Raw genomic sequence first — 25158 nt, 5'->3', positions numbered from 1 at the left:
ACAATATGGGCTGGATTATGAAGAAACGTTTAGTCCAGTGGCGAAGATCACAACAATTCGAGCTCTACTAGCTTTAGCCGCTAGCAAATCTTGGAAGCTGTGGCAGATGGATGTCAAGAACACTTTCTTACATGGAGAACTTGACAAAGAAATTTATATGGAGCAACCAAGAGGCTTTGAGAACAAGTCCCATCCTGACCATGTCTGCAAATTAAAGAAAGCACTATACAGCTTGAAGCAGGCTCCAAGAGCTTGGTACGGTAATATTGGCAAGTTCTTAGTACAAAGTGGTTTCACAGTTGCTCCTTCATATTCTAGTTTATTTGTGAAACAAGATCAAGAAAAACTAGCCATAGTGCTAGTATATGTGGATGACTTAATCATCACGGGAGATCACTATGAGGAGATCCAAAGAACAAGAGAGAATCTGCCTATTAGATTTCATATGAAGGAGCTTGGAGAACTCAAACATTTTCTTGGACTCGAAATAGAGCAGAAAAGAGAAGGATTATTTCTGGAACAACAGAAATATGCGCGAGATCTTTTACAAAAGTACGGAATGCTTAATTGCAAACCTATCACAACTCCGATGGATCCGAATACAAAACTACAAGCAAATAAAGGAAAAAGTCTTCAAGATGTTACCATGTATCGAAAGATGGTCGGAAGTCTTATTTATCTCACACTAAGCCGGCCAGACATATCTTATGCAGTTGGAGTGGTTAGTCGATACATGAGCAATCCGAAGAAGCCTCACCTTGATGTTGTACGACGCATCTTAAGGTATGTTAAAGGCACTATTAACTTTGGAATTTTATATAAGAGAATAAAAGAATGTCGGGTGACTGGATATTGTGACGCTGATTATGCTGGAGACTATGATACACGACGGTCAACAACGGGATACATGTTTAGTTTTGGATCAGGAGTAATATCATGGTGCAGCAAGAGACAACCAACAGTATCCTTATCAAGCACTGAAGCAGAATATCGATCTGCAGCATCAGCAAAGCAAGAAATTACTTGGTTGAAGCAACTAATGGAGGATCTACATCAATCAGCAGATTATCAAGTAAAGCTTTTCTGCGATAACCTACCAGCTTGGAGGATCTACATCAATCAGCAGATTATCAAGTAAAGCTTTTCTGCGATAACCTACCAGCTATACGTCTAGCATAAAATCCAGTCTTTCATGCGAGAACAAAACATATAGAAGTGCACTATCACTATGTTCACGAAAAGGTTCTTGAAGGGGAGATCAAGATGGTGCCAACAAAGACAGATGAACAGGTTGCAGATATATTCACCAAGAGCCTAAGTAAACCGAAGTTTACAAAATTCAGAGAAGCACTTGGAATGGTCTGCAAGACATCGTTGGAAGAAAATTTGCATTGAGGGAGAGTGTTAAAATGCAATGCAAATTTGATATTATAAAATAATATGGAATTAGTAGATGTATATATGTAAAATATCTAGATATTAATATGTATAAGAAAATATCTAGATATTAGAATATAAAAGAAAATTCTAGATAATTTAGATATTTATAAGTGAAGAAATATCTAGATATTTATCCATGGAAATATCTAGTGTGTAGAAGTTTCCATGGAGTAGTATAAATAGGGGTGAGGAGTTCATTTGTAAGTTGTGAAGTCAAGTAGAGAAGTGAAGAAGAGTTAGAAGAAGTTGTGAAGAAGTAAAGAAGAGTGTGAGTTGAGTTCATAATATTGTAATTGTTTCTTTGTATTAATAAAAGTGTTCTTTGTTAAGTTTCTCGGTTAAGCCTTAGTTTGTATTTAAGTTCTTAGTGCACTTGAGTTGTTCTCATTATATGGTCGGCTCTGCCGCCTAAGTTATATATGGTCGGTTATACCGCCTGAATGATATATGGTCGACACTGTCGCCTCACTATTATTGTGCACTAAGGATTCATAAAATTAAAGGCTAACCAACGTCAAAGTGTTGGTGTAGTGACTGTAGTATAATCTAGGTCCTCAATAGTGGGTGTGTTGGGCTCGTCGAAGCTTCCAACAAAAACATCATTGTAGCTCAATGTTTCGTTTATATCGTGTGTAACTGTAGAGGTACGGGGCATTCTTGTTACTCATGTATTCTTCCTATTTATGTATCTTTGTGGTTATTAATAAAATCTTGTTTTGCTTTTCAGAAAAAAAATATATATATATTTGAAAATTAAGAGTGTTTTAAAAAGACTAATAAATCTATATGCATAATAGACAAAAGTAGAATACCAATAGCAAGATTAAGGTGTATTATTAAACAATACACATACCATTATAGGATATTAACCAAAATACCTTTTTTCCAAAGAACTATAACAATTCGTCAAGAAAAGAATAATTTTGTAAAAGTGTCCTCCTAAATCGAAAGGGAGGTGATACTCACATACTCCTTTTTGATTCATATACACTTTTTGGCATAATACTTACAATTATATCCCTATATTTACCTAGAAAATTGAACCTGCAATATCATAAGTAAGGATATATTAGTAAGTTAGTGTGTATGGATCAAAAAGGAGTGTGTGAGTATCACCTCCCAAATCGAAAGCCATTACTTATGGTTTACAAATTACTTGGTCAAGACAAACCACCAACTCAAAATTTGGTCCAGCCATTTTTTCGAACACTTTATGTGTAAATTACAAGAACTATTCACAAATAGTAAATCATCTCTTGCGATTTGTGAATTACCATAGGCGAGGTTAGGGACGGAAGCATGAGTTTTTTTCACCGGGACGAATTTTTTTTTTTTAAAAGCTTAGCAATTTTGTTTAGGCAAAATATGAAGTTTTTGGACAAAATATGGAGGGTTTTGGGCAAAATACATAGGTTTTTGGGCAAAATATGAAGGCTTTTGGGCAAAATACAGAGTCTTTGGGGGCAAAATATTGACTTTTGGGGGGAAAAAATGGGCAAATGGCCCAAAAAGGTAACATAAGTTACCCAATTTGACAATCAAGGTAACCCCCAATTCGCACAAGCCCGAAAAGGATTCCAATTTAATTTTTGCGGCAAAAAAGGATTACGTGTTCAAAAATTTTAAATTTGGGGTAATCTTCGTCAAATTCATTAAAGACCGTTAATAAAAAATACACTATTGGTCCCTGAAGTATATTGAAAAATTGCACCATAGTCCTCTCTGAAGCTATCAAAATCAAACACAACAACTATCCTAAATCATTGTCATCATCATCTGTGACGATCGCTCCAAATCCATATGGACGAACACGTCATTCATCGATTTCATTGCAAGGTATTTGACCTCTATATGATACGTTTTATAAACATTGCATTCTTTTGAAAATGCAAACCATATATGAATATTTAAATCAAAGGTTTTCGACATCTGATGATTTCTACATATAGACAATCACCGTAAATAATAGTTTACAACAGTACTTCCGTTGACAATGCAGTCAAAATAAGATACATGGTGATGATTTGGTGAATGCAACGTTTTCTTGAAAAATATGCCATGTAAGACTCCAAGCACATAGCTTGTCTATCATATAAGCAAACAGCGGAAGACTTCTAGGAAACCTGAGAATAAACATGCTAACAAGTGTCAACACAAAGGTTGGTGAGTTCATAGTTTTAGTGTTTCGTATAATCTGTATATAAAAGTGGATCACAAGATTTCAGTTGTTTCATCCAGAAACGTTTATCAATAGATTCTACATAACAGAGCACCCTGGTAACTAAGCTTTAACGTTATAATGATAAATACCCCATTCGTTTTAATACACGCAAACCAACGTGTCCTAAACTCAAATAACACACGTCCGTTACTGTTATTCGGACGGGGATGTCAAGCCCTATGGATCCATATACTGTTATTCGCGCCCACCAGTCCATATCCTATGTACTGGCAGCTACTAGTTACCAAAGCTAAGGGATTTTCGGTTCAAACTCAGTGTAGAATTTAGTATGTACTTGTATCCATTGCGTTTAAAATAAATTGCATGTATTCTCAGCCCAAAAATATAGATTGCAAAAGCAATTAAAAAGGGAGCAATGAAACTCACTTTAGCAGCATATAAAGTCGTTCATCGTAATGTGATCGAAACTCGGAATATGTAACGACCTTGGATTTTCCAACGTTATTTATTAATAATTGTTATTATTAATACTTGTGATTTATTGAATGTATGTTATCACATTTACTCGTTACCATGATTGATCATACATGACTTTAAATGCCCGAAACGTCTTTGTGACACACGAAACTTTCACGAATAATATTTTTAGAATATTATTTACATTCATGATTGATTTTATTAATCATTTTAATTAACTATGGTTATTAGTTAGTTACTTGGGCTTTAATTGGGTTAACTTGTTAAATACTTGAACTTGGGCCTTGTTAATGTTATGAACTCATGATATTGGGCTTATAAGCCCACCCTACATCTTAAATGGATTCATTAGCCCATGTCTTTCATGTGTAAGTATTACTTAATGATGTAACTAGCTAGTTTTTACATGAAGAATCTAGTTACACATCTTCCCCATGCTAGGCCACCTTATATCCATCTTTTTAGTCAAATGTACATAAGGAACTAGTGGACTTTTCTCCTCTTCTCGAGGCTTCCCCAAACCGTCGGCATACAAGGAGAGTGGAGGGTTTTGTTTCATTTTTTTTTTGTATTACTACACACTTGTATTCTCACACACACACACTTCACTTCTCACTTACACACTTACCTCTCATTTTCTCTCAAACATTTTCTCTCTTATTCTCTCAACTTGTAAGTAACATGTTCAAGTTTTTCTTCTTCCTTTCTTGCCTTAAAACCGAAGCTAGACATATCATCATAATCATTCTTTTGTTGTTAATACTTATTTTTGATTATGGTTTACTTACTTGATAGTTATTTACTTACTAGTTTTCAAGAACCAAACTTGTTAGTTTGTTCTTCATTTATCTTGTATTTACAAGAACACACAAGAACATAAACTTTCTAGTTTATGTTCTACACTTAATATGTTAAAAGATTTTAAGTTCATGGTTGTAGAATCATTACTTGTAAGTCATGTTTGTAAACTTAATGTTTACATTCTTAAAGATCAAACTTTGGTTTGAATCTTTAAAGTATGAACAACCCATGAACTAGTTACTTGTTTACTTAGCTTGTTTCTTTATATTATGCACTTTAAATTCATGTTTGTTGGTTAAGATTGGTCAAGTGTTACTAGTTAACTTTGATCTCATTAATCTTGAACTAAAAGTTAACTTTAAAAGTTCAAGAACATGTAAGTAAGCTTTCTTTAATTATAACTTGGTACACTTATGTTAGATCTAGACTTTTGGGTCTAGGATCTTCAAGATCTAACTAAGAACTATGTTCTACAACTTAAGATCTTGATTTTATAAGTTTATTTTCAAGTTGTAACTTAATATTAGTTTTAAAGTTCATGTATGTGTTAGATCTAAGACTTTGATGTAACTTTGGTTCATCAAAACACTTGCAACACTTAAGTGAGTTGTGCTTCATGTCTTAGACTTACACTTGGGTTATGATGGTCAAACCTTGGTGAAAATGATGCAAACACATTAATGAGTTGTACACTTGAAGCTATATGCATCAAGGATGAGAACCATGATAAGCATCGAGCACCAAGAACCACCGGAACCTACTGACCCTACTGTTTTACTATTTCTGGGTCTGACCCGTACAACCTGGGCTAATGTAAACATGATTTTCAGATATCTCTGTTTGATTATATAACTTTTCATTTAGGACTCGTCTTAATCCGAGTTACGGTTTAGGATTTATGGCCCTCCGATCGTCACTATGTCCTTTTAACGTTGTGCAGAAAATTCTGACCTACTCGCACTTAGACCGTCGCCACGGTCAAACGAAGACGAGTTTGCTTCTGGGATTTTTACTACAACTAAAGGACTCATATACGGAGCCATGGCCACTGGTCTCACCTTATTTCAGTGGGTATTGAGGCCGTGGTGACTGACCGAACTCAGCCTTTGTTTTAAACACTATACTTGAACGAAACTTACTTTACACCTTTTATTTAATGATGAATGATTATGACCTTTAAGACCTAATTTACATACATTTAAACCTATTGAGACGATTTACTGACTTAGTACTATTTGACTTATGTTGAGGACCCGTTTGGACAACCTACATACTTGCTTACTTTCCGACTCATACTTTACCGCTACTTTATCATTGTGAGTTATAGCATTCCCTTTTTTACTTTAACTTATTTTGGGAACTGAGAATACATGCGCATTTTACGTTTTACATACTAGGCACGAGTACTTAAACTTTATATATGTGCGGGTTATACAACGGCATAAACATTCCCTTTAGCTCGGTAACGTTTAGTCATTGGTTTTTGAACCGGTGAACGCGAATCTTAGATATGGATCCATAGGGTTTGACATCCCCACTCGGGCTAGTAGCGCTAGCATTTAACGGGTGTTTAATACTTCATAAACATACGCACTTGCCAAGTGTACTTTCAGGGGGTATAAACGTTAAGTTAGTTACCAAGTGCCCACGGTTAAACATATACTTTATCATAATGTTTTGAAACGCTCTTTGTAGCACTGAAATCTCGTGGCCTACCTTACATACTGTTATACTTAAACTATAGCTCACCAACCTTTGTGTTGACGTTTTTAAGCATGTTTTTCTCAGGTGCTTAAGGTTGCTTCCGCTGTGTACTAGTCTTGCTGTAGACACACGCTGCTCTAGAGTTATCACCGCATGAACTGTTTATCTTGCATTCATAACTTTAAATAATTTTGAACAATGATTTGTAACGACCTAAGGGTCACGTACTACTACTATTTGCTTCCGTTCATTGAAGCATACTTTTGGATGTAAAACATTTGACGTTGTTTATGACGTCACCTTTTATCATGAATGCAACTTGTTTTGAAAACGCATATGGTATTTGACCTTGTAATGATCCTGTTGTTGATGGTCCGTACATGATGATTTAGTACGGGGCGTCACAGAATATCAAATGATCGTATATCTCAACCTAGAGAACATATGTTGGTCAATAAATGTCTATCAAGCTAGGTCAGGTCATAGTGTATCACAATCCTAATGCTCGGGATCGACATACAAAAGTTATCCAAAGTTGTTTCAAAAAGTCAATTTTGACAATAGTTCAACAAAACGAGATGTGTCTTATATAAGAATTCATTTTCTCGGCTGGTAATATTTAAAAATCCATTTTATCAATCTCGTAGACAAGTTGTTTAAATCTTAATTGCAGATTCAAAAGCAATTTCAATTAACGTCAATCATAATTCAGTTGATCATATCTTTTAATCCGTTCATCAAAATTATTCGATATCTAAATGAAAAGTTATTGATTTTTCGTCATCTTTCCAAAAATATGTATATCATATACCTTTTACCAGTAATATATGTATTTAATTCGTGATTCATTATAAACCGTTTAACGACGAAATTTAGCATACAATCATGTATAAATATATATACTCGAGCACTAGACATGGATACACAATTAATATATAAAAGATAAGATATGAATGCTCACGTATCAATATTGAGATTCAATATTGCAGGAAAGTACGTAGACGTAACAGAGATGATAAACACTAGTTTTGACTTGCGAATATTACCCACGAATATTACCCATAACCTCCATAGCTATGACCCATAATTTCCTTAGCTCTATCCCGCTCGAAAACCCATTTTGAAGGTGACACGCTCATAACCTCGTCGTAGTATTTTATGTATAATATTAATTAATAATACTAATACTAATAATAATAATATTAATAATAATATTAATCTTAATAATAATAATAATAATAATAATAATAATAATAATAATAATAATAATAATTTAAATAAATAAATACTTACGGAGTAAAATTGAGTGAGGAAACAAACTGGAACCAAATCGAGTTTTTATAGTATGTGGCCTGCTACAGTACCCCATGCGATCGCATGGGTTTTCAGTGTTTTTGCCATGCGATCGCATGGCCGCCTGATCCGCTTTTGTTTGCTAGTTCGTCGACATAAAAATATTGTAGCAATAGTGTTCACTGTAGCAAATAGTGTTTACTGTAGCAAATAGTGTCTTACTGTAGCAAAGTCGTTTTTACTGTAGCAAATAGTGTTTTACTGTAGTAAATAGTGTTTTTCGAAAACGCTGTAGCTTTTCGGGTACTGTAGCAATTCGAAAATATTGTAGTAAATTAGTGTTTTACTTGTTCATTTTAAACGTTTTAGTTAACTTATCTAAATATCAATCAAATGTTACTATCGTTTACTAAATAACTTGAAATCAAATATATCTAATTCTAACAGTTAATATTCCTTATTATTGTATGTGTCCAAATTACGTTATTTAAACAAACACTTTACCATTTATTCCGAATACTATTAAAATGAATGATTTCCCAAATCAACGTGGACCTCACAACAGAGACCCGTAATAATATCATAATCCTTAAGGGACTCAATAAATATCCTTTCATTCAATCGTTTGGCATAATCTTTTAACTCCGTTGTTAAATATATAAATCAGATAATCAAACCAATAAGTTTAATGCACAGTATCATATACTCCACACTTTGTTACGTTTTCAAATTATAGTATATGTATCTATTTACATATAATTGTTCGCGAATCATTGAGAACAATCGAAGGGTAATTGAATAGTTCAAAATTTTGAGATTCAACTTCATAGACTTTGCTTATCGTGTCGGAAACGTTAAAGATTAAGTTTAAATTTGGTCAGAAATTTCGGGTCATCACAGTATCTTCAAATATATAGTCACAGCAAACACATAAAGAAGCCATCAAAAAGGACTATACCAGCTTCCCTTCCTAAATGATCACTTATCATTACTTATATAACTTCGACACTCATCTTCATTCTTAACCTAACACACAAAATCATCACTAAACCACTTGCAGATCGAAATGATTATGTATTTTTTTTTATCCTTATCATCCGTTTGAGCATCGTGAAGCTTCAAATCGTTGTTAGAATCATCACATAAATTCAGATCTCAAAGTCAAACTTTGGTGCTTTTCGGTCAATTAATAAATTAGAACAATTTTGTGATTGTTAGATGTTAAAAACTGTTGTCGAGGGTTCGTATCATGATTTCAAACACTTTTCATGTTGATATCATCATTAGATACATCATGGATTTTCAAATCAAATTGTATGTTCATAGTCTATCGTCATTGGTTCATCTTTTATTTTGATATGTGGTGTTGTTTTTAGACTTACATATTCACAGGTTAAGTGTTAATCGCTACATCTGGGATATTTTGCAATTGATTTCAAGTGTTAATCATAACATATGATAATTTTAACAAAATCAGGACATCTGCTTTTCATCTTCAAACAGGAAGAACATATTCCCGAAATAATTTACAATTAATTGTTTCAGAATCATTACTCTGCCTTTTTTTAATTATAGAATCGGTGTTGGTGTTAATGGTTTTTAAATATAGAATCGGTGCTGGTGTTGATGGTGGCATAACGAAGACTTTCATGGAGTTTTTATACATTTAATTGAAGATGATGAAGAGGTTATTGGTGCAATTTTTTAACAAACTTTAGGGACCAATTGTGTAATTTTGACTGACGATCGTTAATGAATTTGACGATGTTACCTTTTCTCCGAAGTTTTTAAAATTAAAATCCTTTTCGGGCATCTTTTTTTGGGGGTTACCTTGATTGTCAAATTTGACAACATATGTTACCTTTTCGGGCCATTTGCCCAAAAAAATCCACTAGGGGCAAAATCAAAAAATCCAAAATTTTTGAACTGAAAATTACAAATCCATTGAGCGCGGGCGCCCCACCCTGCCCCCACATATTTCCGCCACTGGGTGAGGCAAAACACAAAAGCAAAATTTAGTACTCACATTTGTCGAACACTTAGTTTGCATAAATTTTTAAGATGTCAGTATGAATATTGGCTTCGCCCACGACGCTTGCTAGTCCAGATTTTTTATGTGCATGTGCAGGTTGTCTTCGCCCCTCACATATTGCTTTCATCCTTGGTTGAGTGCAAGTCCCATTGTCTTGACCCTACTATGCCTTTGAGATAATTATACTTCGTGATTTGTCTTGATATTTGCGATTTGCAAATGGTTCTTTCTTGCGATTTGCCCATCAAGGGTTCAAAATGCCTGAACCCGATTTGACATAGCTTTTTCTTTTGATTTAGTAATTTGCAATCACAGCAGACTACTTGTGATTTGTGAAGGTTGTCGCGAGTTATGGGTAAATGTTGTGGTCTACAAAAGACTTGCGATTTGTGACTTCACTTTTGCAAAAAAAAAATAAAAAAAAAAAATTTGTGATAAATTATTATAGAATCGTGATTGTAATGACATTTGATGAATGATTAAGGACGGAATCCCGAGTTTTGGCCTAAACACATGGAAATGTTTGTGCCTTTCTAGCAAATCACATTAACAGTGGTATGTGTTGTTATGATTAAATTAAATAGCTTTAAAATTTTCAAGACATAATATACTCATTTGGTAAGTAAAACAACTATATTTATGTAATCAAGTAAATGGGAAAAAAAATTATTGTTCAAGTTAGCAGTGAAGAGTGATTATTTTTACTTACTAACGTTTACCTTAGCTGTTTGAATATTTTAAAAAGGGCAATATCATGAAAATTCAGTACTCATTTCGTACATTTATCACTTGGAGAATATATAAAGCCTCGAGAAATAGTCGGCTTATATTAGATTTGTATTGGTTGATTTTAGATGGCTTTGCATTGCATTTAAAAATTAAAAAGTTCATATAAATCAGGTCTCTAGTCAAACAAGTACAATGATTAAATATGGTCGAAGACACCAAAATGTTGGAGCAATGAATCCAAAAAATACGTGCAACGATCGTGATGTATTCTTAAAATCATTGCAATGATCAAAATTTGGTACTCATAACATGCACTTAGACTCATGGAAATATTTCATGTTGGTTGGCTTTTAATTGAAGTTTGAGTAATTCTTGGCTACGTAAAAGAAGTTGCTAAAAAGTAAAAAAAAAAAAAAAAAAATTATCATTTCAAGTGCTCGCATGTTTTTTAATTTTTTTTAAATTTTTTATTTTTTTATTTATTTATTTTTTTTGATTAAAGACAAATATACTACGGAGTATATTAATAGTTAAAGCCCAACAAGATTCTAGAAATTATTCAACATTTTAAATTACTCAACATTTATTTATTTATTTATTTATGGTGATAGAATATAGGCCGGTTTTGTTAACATGTGACATAAAAATATAAGATACAAGGTTGAAAATTAAAAAGTAATAACTAATCTTAAATTTTTCTTTCAAAGGATTTTTTTAGCTTATGTTTTATCTTCATTAAATTAAATATAATTCATTTTTATAAAATAAAAAATCATTTTTATTGAATATTGTAATACGCTCTTAGAATAACCAGTAACTTTTATAACCAATTTTTGCGACTGGATGAAGATTTTTTATCATCACGTTTACAAATCATAAACAATCACATACCATTTATTTAACAAGTTACAAATCAAAATTGATTAATTACATTTTAGAAGGCTAGAACTTGATAATGAAAAGTAAGGAGATACTTACTACACTAAAATGTAATTATTAAGTATTGATGTTTTTCCTATTTTTTCCCTTAAATACTCCTATAAAACTTCCATAAGAAAAAAAAAAACCTAATCAATATTAACAATTTTTTTAATTTAATTGATATAAATTCATTTATTTTTTTGTTGAACGACATCTAACTTAATTATTTCCTATATGCCTTCGTATCATTTTTTTTCTTATTACATTATTTCAATTTATCTAGCCAGCATATTATGTTTATCCTTATCTGAGTAACGTTTTAAGTAACTTATATTCACATTGTGTGTTGTATATATCTCTATATTCTATTTCTATATAAATAAAATAATATAAATATCATTATCAAAATATTATAAATATAATAATATTAATATAATAATTTATATATATCTTATATCTCATTATAAATTTAAGAACTCAATTTCATAACTCCCATCATTTGCAGTCTCTGCTTCAAAAATTCAAACGTGATAATCAAATATATGGGTGTTTATCGTTTAATTTTTTCGGTTTTTTGAATCTTTTGGGCAATCGAAAATCGAACTGAAGACCGAATTCAAAAATGAAACCTAACCGAAATTAAAACCTGGATTCGATTCGGTTAAAACCGGAAACCATGAAAAAAATTAGATTCACGGTAGTTTAATTGTGGCATTACCGGTATGTTAATTATTTACAACCTAAAACAATGATGTAATATTAAATTATTAAGAACTCGATAATTTATTAATATTTACAGTTTAATTATGACGTTTATTGCTTCTGTCATTAGAAAGAAAAAAAAATATTTTCAGTAAAATAATTATAATATGAACTACAAAATCGTCGTATGGGTAAGAGCCGATTTAGATGATTGAACCCAAACTATAATGACGTTAAGACAAAAATGTATATTATATGTATTGAATTTTTTGACATCCGTTTTAAATTCGTTTTCGGTTTAACCGAATTCATAATTTTCATTTCGAATTCGGTTTCAGTTTGTGTCCATCCGAAAAAGTAAATTTGATTTGATTTTTTTCCAGTTCAATATCCGTTTGATTTTCGGATTTTTCGTTTCAAATTAAATCAAATCTAAACACCATTCATTTAAATCATATTTTAATACTATTTTCTGAAATGTAATTAAATTTTTTGAAATGAATAATCAGTTTTCGAAATGAAAATTGAAACACCTCCCTAGTTTTTCTCAAAGATTTCATTTACATTGCAAGGAAATGACTTATAATAGGAATTTGAGATCATTGTCACATTAGTTTTATTTTCTTAATTATTAATAGCTTATATACGTACCATTATGTTTTTACAATGTATTAAATTAATGTATGCTCCTTTTATATGAAAGTGTATACTAACTTTAATTTCTTAACTGTTAACATTTAAATTTATTATTACTCATTAGTTTAATCTAATGTTTATCTTTCACACAGATATATAATTTAAAAATAGACTAGTAGTAAATTAAATGCATTTTAATATGCAAAAAAAAAAAAAAAAAAAAAAAAAAATAAATAAATAAATAATGCATTTTACTATGTATCAACTTGCTACATTATGATGATAACTTTGATTGTCATTATATTCTTACGATATTTGTCACTCATTCAAATTTAATATATGTAGTAATTTTTTGTTCTATCAATAATTCTTTGTACCATTCATTCTACTCAATTACTCCGTATATATTATAACACATGAACAAATCAAAAATCATAACTAAAATATAGTAGAAAATTAAATAATACATGTCACAATTTCAAGCTATTATTATTTACAACTATTCTTAAGATCAAAAATCGTTTTTCACACACAAAAATTTAAGTGAATTTATTTTTTATAAATAATACTTTACCTTAAAAAAAAGGTAAAATCGTAACTTTTTAAACAAGAATATATCAAAATGAACGCCCTTCGAGGCTAAAAACACGAATGAAGACAGCGATAACCCAACTGGTTTTCCTCCACACCAAATCCCTATAAAACCCCTCTCACCACAATCAACAAACACCTCGAATCACCAAATCATTCACATTTTATCTCTCTACACTCCCCAAATCGTTCCGTTCCGTTCCGTTCCGTTCCGTTCCGTTCATTTTTTATTTTTTATTTTATTTTTTATTTTGTTAAATCTAATGGCACCACCGGCGCCCGGCATCAACCGTTCCTCCAGCGACGGCGGTACAATCATACTCAACAAGTATCAACTCACTAAACTTTTAGGTCGAGGTAGTTTCGCTAAAGTCTACCACGGCCGTTCACTAATAGACGATTCCTCGGTTGCCGTTAAAGTAATCGAGAAACCGTCTATTGCTGATCCGTCAATGGAGTCGCTACTCGTACGCGAAGTTGCGGCTATGAGACGATTAAATCATCCGAACATATTAAAATTACACGAAGTTTTGGCTACAAAAACTAAGATCTATTTAGTAATGGAACTCGCTTCAGGCGGCGAGCTTTTCACGCAGCTAGCGCGCCGTGGACGGATGAAGGAATCTACTGCTAGGCGGTTTTTTCAACAGATTGTTTCTACGCTTAATTTTTGTCATCAAAACGGCGTCGCACATCGAGATCTGAAACCGCAAAACTTGTTATTAGATGAGAACGGTAATTTGAAGATATCAGATTTCGGTTTATCGGCGTTACCTGAATCACATAAGGATGGATTACTACATACGGCGTGCGGAACTCCGGCGTATACAGCACCGGAGATCATTCGGCGGAAAGGCTACGACGGATCTAAGGCGGATGCGTGGTCGTGTGGAGTTATACTTTTTATTTTCTTAGCAGGTTATCTTCCTTTTGACGATAGCAATTTAGCTAATATGTACCGGAAAATTCATCTGCGAGAGTTTGTGTTTCCGGATTGGATAGCGAAGCAACCGCGGATTATAATTCAGAAGCTTCTGGATCCGAATCCGAAAACACGGATGAGTTTCGATACTTTAATGAGTCTACCGTGGTTTAAAAAATCACTGAAACCGGATCCTAGTTTAGAACCAGATCACTACGATGATTCACAATCGGAGTCGGAGACTGAAACTAATGGTGATGAATTGAACTCGATCAAATACAAAACGAAGATGAACGCGTTTGATTTGATATCTATGTCGTCCGGACTTGATTTGTCAGCTATTTTCGAGGAGAAAATTGTGCGAAAAGAGAGACGGTTTACGTCAACTGCAAGTGTGGCGGAGATCGAAAAAAGAGTGGTGGAAGTTGGGGAAAAATTAGGTTATAGAATGAAGAAGATGAAGGATAAAGATAATTGGAATAAAGATGTGGTTGGATTAGTAAAAGGAAGAGTGGTTGTGTTGGCTAAAGTGTTGGAGGTGGCGGTTGAGTTATTGTTGGTTGAGATGACGGTGGTTAGCGGCGGCGGTGGTGAAGGTTTTAGTGACGGTGAATGGGAGGAAATGAAATTAGGGTTTGAAGATGTTGTGGTGTCATGGTATTGTTAGTGATTGAAATTGAGACTGATTGTTACTGAAAGTTGTAAATATTTTCAGTTAATGTTGAGTAGGTTTTGTTTATTTGATTTAACACAAAATTGGATGACTCAAAATTGTAGTGATTTAGAATTCATGAATCCATATTTGTTCTTCTTGTCTTGTTTGTAAACAATTTTCAACTTATTTTATCTAATAATATAAAAAATATAAAATAATGTAATAATAATAAGGAAGTGATTGATTAATTTATTTATGTGTTTTTTATATGCTTCTAAATTCAATAATGGGTTTTGTTGGTGAAGCATTTGGTTTTTAAATTGAGTTGCATGCATTTTTCATTTCATCAAATTTGTCAATATACACATGTACACAACCTCAAATTTTTCATACACTAACCAAATCAATTTTTTTAGACTATTTTACCCTTCTTAAAAATGTGTACTTTTTTAGATCATTTTACCCTTCCTAAAATGTGTGATATGGAGTAAGTTTAAGTAAGAAAGGATAAAATGGTCTAAAAAATTAATTTGGTTGTGTATGAAAAATTCGAGGTCGTGTATATATCACATCCTTTTTGATAATGATTTGATAATTGCCAGTAAAATGGAAATAATAATTATTTATAAAAAAAGTGATTACCCTTGTTTTTTTCTAGATTGAAAAAATCCATTACTAAAATAGGGGGTTGCGATCTTTTTTTTTTCCTTTTCAGAACACTCTTCTAAAAATGCAAGGTTATATTAAAAGCCTAAATCACGAGTTCACAACGAGCATAGAGGATCCAGTGTTGCGAAAAAATAATTTGACTCTAAACTTAATACATATTGTTTTTGCAACAATACATAGTTTCGTTATATAAGTTAAACAGTGTTTCGGTAGTTTATAATTACAATCTGTATAACGATGTTGCCGATGCATAAGATTAAAACGATATATCCAATGTCTTAAAATTACAATACTATTGTTTACTTTTACTATATTACGAGTTACGAGTGTAAAATTATAGACAATATGCGATATGCAGGTTCATCTTCAAGGCAATACAATGATGAACGAAACATATAAGCATTAAGCAATATCTATTTGAATTAGTGTTTCAACTAACAAATACTAAAAATCAACAAAGACAAAAAATTATATGCAATTTGGTACACGAGTTATCTTGTCAAACAGAAATTACCTTATCTTACCTTTTATTATTTGAAAACAAAAGTGAAAAACATGATAGAATTCACCAACTGAATTTTGATCTATATTTGTTTTCCTTTATACACAATTTTCCCAAAAGGTTATGAATTCCATCACAAGGATAAAAAAAAATTATATAAGCATATTAACACAAATAAGTTACTCAAATTACATTGCTTCGGTGTTACAGGTTCTAGATCGACGGTGCATAGTTCATGGTCATATGTGCGTACCAATTATGAGACTTTGATACAGAAAAGGGTTGAGATTCTACAAGAATTTGCTAGATTAAATAATAAAAAACAATGAAAGATAACATTTGATATCATTTAGTTATGAGACAGATAACTGCAAATGAGAAAAGGTAACTAATTATTTGGAACTTATGTGAAGCACACCTAATATCTGAGAGAAATTAAGGTGTACAAGCGTGGGTTATTCTCTCAATAATTGCTACTAAAAAAACCTTATCTAGTAACACTACAACACTTAACTTTAAGGTTCCATCTAACCATATCAATTATTTGTCCACCTTATAGTTTTTCATTTCTCAAATGATTCATATGAAATATGTTACAACTCTTGGTTAAAAACTTTTTTCTTCAATTATAAACACAAAACCACTAAACTTTTGAATATTTATGAATTTAGGTTAGCTGCTTTGTTGACATTACAACTCAGCCACCATTGTACAAATGATGATGACATGTAATGCCAGGTGACAATTAACAAGATTATGATTAATTTATAATTATGCACTTGTAAAGATAACAACTACAAAAGACACGTTAACTTGCAAGCTGTTTTCTAAATATACAGTACCTACTAGATGACATGTTTTCCTATTAGTGTGGACACAAAATACAGAGGCTAAATGAGTATTTTGTAAGCTGATACATGGTCTAGTATTATGTAAGCAATAGCACTCTTAGTTGATAGCATGATGGAACCAGCAGCATGTAGACCCAAAACATGAACCCTTTGTGTGACCAGCTATATAACCCGCTCATTTTGTCACCTCTTAAAATATACAATTATCTTAGATTCTACAACTACCAGTTTAACAGGAAATGAAAGAAAAAATAATTTAAGAGCAGAGAGATCAGATAATTTCTTAATTACCATTTCTCCACAACAATATCGTCATGCTTAACATGAAGCGATATAGGTATATTATACATTCTTGTATCAGGTATGTATAAGTAACAATCAAAGTATCTTAAGTGTATGAGCTTAAACAAACATGAAAACTTACATCATCATTCAATGCTGTATATTTTTGATGGCATATTACTTTTATTACCAACTGTCACTACAGTTACAGCCTTAGCCATACTCAAAGCTGATTAACAATTCTATAACTCTTGTCTCAATTTCCATGAGTTAAACGCTTCGTCCAAATCACTAACTCTTTATATAGCTTCTAGATTAGTAGGAATACACCTACCATACTTCGCCCATTTCTTTGAACAGTTGGTGAGCAAATTCTCCTTCCTTGACCACACTTTGTCATTTCGTCAAACACTTTGTGTGCATTTTTCAAATAAAGTTTTTTTTTTTTTCCTGGATGTCATCTGGGTGAAATTTTGCTATAGTTTTTTTTTTTTTTTTTGGTCAAAATTAGATGGTTTTTGAAGTGGAATTTTGTGTTTCTTAATGAGTTGGTATTGTAGTGAAGAACCACCACCATTGATGTTGGTTTTGAGGTGTTGAGTGAATAAAAAAAGGGTAAACAAAATTTGTATCTATATGTTGAAGTTTTACAAACATTGCTTATAGTAATGAATGAACCATTGGTACATACTGACTTCAATCCTTTTGTTGCAGTTATAAGTAATTTGTAAGCAAACGAAACGAATTCAAACTACGTGAACCAATATATAATCGGATATAATATTGGAAAAGTAAGAAGTAACAAAAAGCCGTTCTAGCTCAGTTGGTAGAGCGCGTGGCTTTTAACCACGTGGTCGTGGGTTCGAGTCCCACGGATGGCGTATTTTTGATATACGAAAGCTCTGTTTTTTTTAGCAAAAATAACAAGAACATTTTTATAACAGAAAGAAAACGAAACGAATTCAACAAGAACATTTTTATAACAGAAAACGTTTTCGAAAAGAAAACGTTTTCGAAAAGAAAACGAAACGAATTCAACGAGAAGTACAAAAATTGGAACCTCGACGAGGCTCGAACTTAGAAAGCGGCTAACGATGAACTACGAAAAATATGTGTTTTCAGTTTAATCAAAGGTAATAGTGTTTGAAATTAGATGACAAAATTATATCATTACATAAGGATTATTCTTTTTTCCAGGTAAAACTTTGGCCACTGACATATAAAAGTTACTGAACTTTGAAATCAACATCATCTACTCCGAATATGACAGAAATTGCGCCAGAAAATAAGCGAATAAAAAATATCATGATTGAGTGAGTTTATCCAGGTCCAAAACGTAGAAACAGCAATTCTACTTGCAGTACTTCTTAAACCAAACTCCAATGTTAACAAAGCTTTCGAAGTCTGATTGTGGCCTGCAACACACAAACCATAAATCAATAACGAATCTTCGGATTGAGAGATATAATAAGCAGATCAAATGAGGTAGCAAATATATTGAGTCCAGTATTTTCAGATTAAAATTTGGATAACACTTGAGTAGTTGGGTGTCATAAGTATTCACATTCACATAAATTGATGAAAATAGGATGATAATGTGTTATTAAAGATACAAAATTACTATTTGGCCGAGTGAAACTGAGTGAGCAAACGAAAAAGATAAATTTTAAAGATCATTTCAACAACAAAAAGATAAATTTTGAAATTAAATATTATTTTTTAGCTCCGTTAGCAGAGCGCGTGGATTTTAACCACGTCGTTGTAGGTCCAAGTCCCATGGACGTTGAGTCAAACTGAGTAAGATTAATTTGCTATTTCAGAGAGTGAAAAGTTAACCTAATTTTCAAGTTTTGGGTACAATTCTCCACCTTTAATAGTTCAGGGTAGAAGACCCGGTTAACAAAATACGGGGTAGTAAGATGCATTTTGATTTTTGACCATACTATTTTAGCTTATATTGGTAGCACAATGTACACAATCTGGAATGCAACATCGGATTTAAAAAGCAATCAACTACTTGACCAAATATCTAAATTTATACAGTTAAGATGATATATGAGTAGTTTCGCAACAAACCAAACGTTAGCATTTTGTTTAGAGGAAATGACTAGTTTTATTTGTGATGCAGATAGAGTTCATATTGTTAACTATGTAAAAATATGCATTATATTGTTTTGAAAGATAATGATACCTGCTAATAGGATGATTATCTTCAGGGAACACTATAAGTTTGACCGGAACTCCTTTTTCCTTCAATGCGCGTGCATACTAGTCGCATCATAAATACAATTCACATTAATATCTATGACAGGATGAAAAAAAAAAAAAATACAAATAATATGTAATATGTATACTTATAACTAAAAATTAAAAAGTTTCAAAATTTTCATAAGGTCCATTCCTTCATTTCACATCTTTATTTTATGGGTCCAAAATTTCACATATATTCATCATCACATCTCCGTGGGACCCAAAGAAGATGAATAACAATAGTACTTACTTGCAATCCGTTTGTCACTGGGACACGAAGGTCTTTAGCACCTAAGAGGAACAACGTCGGAGTTTTGACCTGGAAATATCAAATAGTCATTCAAAAAGCTTAATCTCAAACATTAGATTATCTTGAACAACACTTATGGTTTTCTGTTACATGTAAATTAGTTCAATTTATCAACACTAGATATTGATTGATTATTGCAACTTCAAACGAACAGATTATATTTAAATTTAATGTAACGAGCAGTGAAACATACATGTGAAATATGTGACATAGGAGATTTTTCATGAAAAGCCGAAAGAATTTGAGGTGTTTGGGCTTCCGTATAACTAGAAATCCCTTCGGTTCCAAACGTCTCCACAAAACACCAATCGGGTATATCAGATGTACCGACCATCAAACCAAGATTACAAACGGGGTTCCTAGCAGCAGCTGCAGCAAATTTATCCGGTGCCTGAAGAATTCGTAGCACGAATAAGTAGTCACTACACGCGGTGTATAATATAATAACCAGAGGAGAAACTAACTTTAATCAATACCTGGCCAATTAAGTGTGTAGTTAAGAAACCACCATGGGACCCACCAAGCACAGCTATTTTCGATGGATTTGCAAGTCCCATGTCAATTGCATGGTCTATAGCCGTAAGGACATCGTTAACATCCTTCAATCAAGCAGAGCAAATATTTGTCAAATAGTCAATTAAAATGAAATTCCTTTAAAATCGGAACAAACTAAAATAATACTCCGTAATATTGAGATTCTTGAACTTTTAAAATTCAAACAGAAAATTAATAACTTGACTAGCTTGCCGTTACTAACATTAGAAAAATAATCAAGGACTGTAATAAGGGCAATGGGAGTAAAAAAAAAAGGTAGAACTGCCTAAAACAATAACTACCGTTCTAGATTGGCATATAATTATAATTATTTATCTATAAAACATGAGCAGACTATAAAAAAAAATTGTAATATATTAATTAATCAATACATGTAAGGAAAGGCACCTGTGATCCAATTTTCCCCAGAAGTGATTGTAATGCTTCCTCACCAAATCCAATTGAACCTCTGTAAAAATATGAAATAATTAAACAAATAAATACCGTAAAATAATAATTAGCGGATTATCAATCTTTTTTTATAGACTATTACGCTTCGTTCCCTCCATTAGGAAATTATGGTATTTGAATAATTTGCCACAATAGTTTGAATAAAAAAAACAATGATTTCTAGCATGCAAAAGCAAGAGCAGTCTACTACAATACATAGTTGTTAGACTCTTACAAGTCGAGTCAAATTATCCTAAAACGAGGAGACTCGGACTCAGACTCTTAGAAGGATTACAATCATCGAATATTTAGAAGTGGAAGACGTGCCTGTAATTCACGATTAACAAACTATAGCCAACTGAAGCAAGAAATCCCAAGCTCTTTGAAAAGCTCGATAACGAAACACCATGTGGGCCACCATGAAGGATTACAATCATTGGATCACATGCGTCACGCTTCGTTTTTGAGGATACATATATCGCTTCGATAGGTTTGCTGGCACCTATAACGGAAAATGTTACAGGATGATGATTAAATGCATATCAAACAAGAATACTTGTGTGCCTATAAGGTTGTGAATGTTAAAATATACGAGTCCATATTGAAAATGTATATAAATTCAAAGAATACTTGTGTGCCAAACGCTTAAACTGGATTAAGCCATTTTCTGGGCCATCTTATTTATTTCAATATAACATAAATGCACCACATAGATTGACATTTGTTGCTTCTACGACAGTACAAATGGGACCCGCAAAATGATAGTAAAAATCTCATTACATACAGCCTCTATATCAAAATGGAAAGAATAATGAATTTTAATACTTTTGAGGATTGTACCTTTTGAGAGGTTATGTGAGCCATTCTTGACGGGTATCTTGAATATGTCGAATTTTAGAGATGAAAGTAACGATTTGACCTGTTTATACCATATCAAAGTACTTTTACAATTACTAATAAAATAAACACATAATTTGTCACCAATAAACACATAATTTGTTACCAAAGAACTTCGAATAGTAGTAAGATTAACATACTTTCTCTTGGGATTCAGATGTAGGCTTCATAACATCTAACCAGCGCCACGTGGCATCTTTAGATTCCACCTCATCTAGACTACCATATTTGATTTGAGGTACGTCTGTAAGACTGCTAGACACTTCAAACCAAAACAGAAAACCAAAAGTATTTGTTTAGCGAAAATCTCTAACAAATTTAATCACGTAATGCGAAAGATTAGCTTAATCTAATACCGGCAAGGACGTTGTTGCCGTCAAGTGAAAGTAGACTCCACGAATGAGTCGAATCACTAGGAGTGATTCTTGAAACTTTCCCACTGCAAATAGATAGTAATATTTCAGTTAGAAAACATAGAGCGCAACGGGAACATTGTTAAGGACGAGTCTAAACAATATTATATATAAAATAAATAGACCTTAGCACGTTTACAGATATTATAACTCCGGTGCTGCCCCAAATGGAAGATAAGATCATGGTACATCCATCCGAAAGCCAAGGTTTACTGAGCACGTCGAAACAGTACATCCCGGGGAAGCAATTATCCTCGGGACACATCACAACAGGAACCTAAATATATTGACGGTGTGTAAGTTCCAAATATAAGATGACAAAAAACAGCATGTTTTAAATGCTTTCATGATTTATGTTCAGACTCTTCAGAGATCGATATAACATTAGAATTGGCAGTTAATAGATATAACATATCAACTTACGACATCAATAATCTTGGAAGGACTTGGTGCTCCTTCATTGGTCCATTCGATTTTATGAAGAGACTGTGTAGCAGAATGGGCCCCAGTATCTATACAACTTTTGGCAGAAAAAAACACAAGAAACTTTCCATCTGGGCTGAAAATCGAAGAAATAGTTATTGATTCCTCCACTGCACAATCTACCATGTTTACATCAAACAAGGAAACGGAAAACTTACGTGAATCTAGGTAGAAAAGCATTACTCGTGTCTCGACTCACATTTACCAATGAAACATCATCTTTAGCATTATCTGTAGAATCCGACCCAAATAACGGAGCTTTTACAACGTAAATGGCACAAGGCCGATTATAGCAATAAATCATTCCGAATTTCCTAGTGTCTGAAGGCCACCCGACGAAAACAAGATACTCATGTAACCCGTTTACGGTTGGCGCCCAAACAACTTGTCCAACACTCAGTGACCTCCCAATTCCATTTACCGCACGAACATCTCCACTGCAAAAAAAAAAAAAAAAATTAAATAAATAAATAAATACAATAAAGTTCATATCGGGAGTTCTCATATTGACAAGGTTGCAAAAATACTACTCGGGAGTACTCTCGGATGCTGACTAAGTTTGACTTTGACCAATTTTGACCAAATTTGACTATTTTTTGAGTAATTACGAGTTTTGGCCGAGTTTTGACCATTTTCCGAGTAAACTCGAGTTTGACTAAGTTTGACCGAGTACTTCCCGACCTTCAAAAACTACTCGCCGAGTAATTTCAAGTTCTGCAACACTGCATATTGACACAATATGGTAAAGGCCCGCCCAACCTGTTAATATTCAGGACAAATAAAGCAGGCTGTCGTTTTCCAACATAGGCTTCACCCCATTCGTCTTCCCAATCCCCTTGACCTTTCCAACTACTACAGTCTTTATCAGTTGAATCGGACCCACCATCCTTTTTGTAACCGAAATCGTTGAATGTCGGTTTTCGAACAGCCGGTTCCTCCGCAACGTACGCAATTAAACTTTCATCTGAGCTCCATGAAACTCCCTCAAACCTAATCAACACAACTTATTCATAATTAATACAATTTATTCATAATTAATATTGAAATACATGCACCACCTAATATATGCTTAACTTTGGAAGTTTGTTTACAACTTACCATCCATCTGCATACACCGAACCATGCACGGATTGAGGAACACGAATCTCCTTCTCTAACTGAGACAGACCCCATATTTCAAACAGAGTGGGCGAATCGTTTTCGGGATTTCGTACTATGAGAAGTTTTGAGCCTGATGGCGATGGAACCATCAGAGATGCGCCCGTAACTTCCATTGGAAATGGGGACCACTCAACGTTTAATGCACCATTAGAATCTTCAGATATGACACTGGATAACATAAGTTTCTTCTTCTTATTCGCTAAAAGATTCGGTTGGCTCATTGAAAACATTATTCGAGTCCCCACACCTGCAATTTATTTCACGACAAAACACAAATTGTAGCATTTATTAAAGGTGAAATAACAGTCTTTGGATTTTAAATATTAAGTGTTGTTTATTGTGTATACCGTTGGAGGACTTAAAGGTCCATGCTTTGTCAATGGTAGATAAGCTTGTGAATTCTTTATACAATTTAGATTGAGAAACGTATTCATCTTCGATGAATGAATCGAGACCAACTGTAGATTCCTTTGCGGGGCTAACTCCTACGGCATCCATTCTTGAGCGAATTCGGACGTGTGTACTATAAAATCAACCCGTAAAAGAAACTTATTGGCAAATGATCAGGCCTAACAAAAAGGGGGACAAAAAAAATGTAATCGAGTCTTTCAACTTCTTTGTTTCTTTTAAATACTATACCAAAACAAGATGAAGGTACACTATTTGTCTAATCATTATAATCATATATAATCACTCCCTCCACACATTCATGCTAATTATGTAATTAATAACCAAAAGTCCATTGAGCAGTATCCATTATTAACACTAGAAGAGTCAAAATCAAGAAAGTCCAAAATCAAGAAAGTCAGAGTAAAGCTAAAGTGTAAAATTAGGCACAAATTTCACATAATCAATCAAGAAACAACATGTAAGTTGAATTGAATAAAAACCCATATAAAAGATAAGAGCTTTAAAGGCATATAATCATACCCAAATGAAACCAAAACCCAAACATACACAGAGTGAATTTGATGCGTACCGTAATTGAGATGATGATCGAAGAAGGGGTTTGGGGAAATGTAATGAAAATGGAGATTGTGTAATTAGTGTAGAATAAGAGTAGTAAGATTGTGGAGTTAAGATAGGAGTGTTTGTTATGTATCGTAGCAGCATCTATCTAATCTCGTTTTTAAATCCTTCGATTCTTACCTTTGACCCACTCAATGCTTTATAAGCTGAATTTTTTTTTTTTTTTTTTTTTTTTTTTTAAAAAGGAGTTCACCCGATAAAGACAAAATTGTCAAAATCGTCGCTGTGTTTATTATATTTAG

At 32.9% G+C, this 25158-nt stretch overlaps 2 protein-coding genes and 1 non-coding gene across 4 annotated transcripts; 2 read left to right on the top strand and 1 right to left on the bottom strand.

Moving 5' to 3' along the window:
• Positions 1-13660: 13660 nt before the first annotated feature.
• LOC139851991 (CBL-interacting serine/threonine-protein kinase 7-like) lies at positions 13661-15313 on the top strand. Its single transcript, XM_071841213.1, has one exon. It carries the CDS (start codon positions 13772-13774, stop codon positions 15095-15097), a length of 1326 nt encoding a protein of 441 aa, XP_071697314.1. The 5' UTR covers positions 13661-13771; the 3' UTR covers positions 15098-15313.
• Positions 15314-18197: 2884 nt separating this feature from the next.
• Positions 18198-18270, top strand: TRNAK-UUU (transfer RNA lysine (anticodon UUU)). Its single transcript has one exon. It is a non-coding gene; the product is annotated as a tRNA-Lys (tRNA).
• A 156-nt stretch (positions 18271-18426) lies between these two features.
• Positions 18427-25000, bottom strand: LOC139851439 (acylamino-acid-releasing enzyme-like). Of its 2 annotated transcripts, none has more exons than XM_071840473.1 (17): positions 24867-25000; positions 24235-24410; positions 23825-24134; positions 23486-23716; positions 22885-23163; positions 22667-22802; positions 22369-22520; positions 22187-22269; positions 21971-22092; positions 21774-21852; positions 21261-21435; positions 20892-20952; positions 20426-20548; positions 20143-20340; positions 19890-19958; positions 19581-19657; positions 18427-18804 (listed from the first exon to the last, which is right to left on the bottom strand). In XM_071840473.1, the coding sequence occupies exons 1-17, from the start codon at positions 24998-25000 to the stop codon at positions 18741-18743; spliced, it is 2469 nt and encodes an 822-aa protein (XP_071696574.1). In that variant the 3' UTR covers positions 18427-18740. The 2 variants fall into 2 exon arrangements, with proteins under 2 accessions (XP_071696574.1, XP_071696575.1); XM_071840474.1 differs by having other exon boundaries at positions 24235-24456; positions 24867-24988.
• Positions 25001-25158: the final 158 nt, after the last annotated feature.

The sequence above is a fragment of the Rutidosis leptorrhynchoides genome, chromosome 6, assembly GCF_046630445.1.
Source record: "Rutidosis leptorrhynchoides isolate AG116_Rl617_1_P2 chromosome 6, CSIRO_AGI_Rlap_v1, whole genome shotgun sequence".
NCBI classification, from domain to species: domain Eukaryota; kingdom Viridiplantae; phylum Streptophyta; class Magnoliopsida; order Asterales; family Asteraceae; genus Rutidosis; species Rutidosis leptorrhynchoides.
The sequence above is the reverse complement of the archived record's forward strand: the minus strand, read 5'-3'. Positions and strand labels throughout refer to the sequence as shown.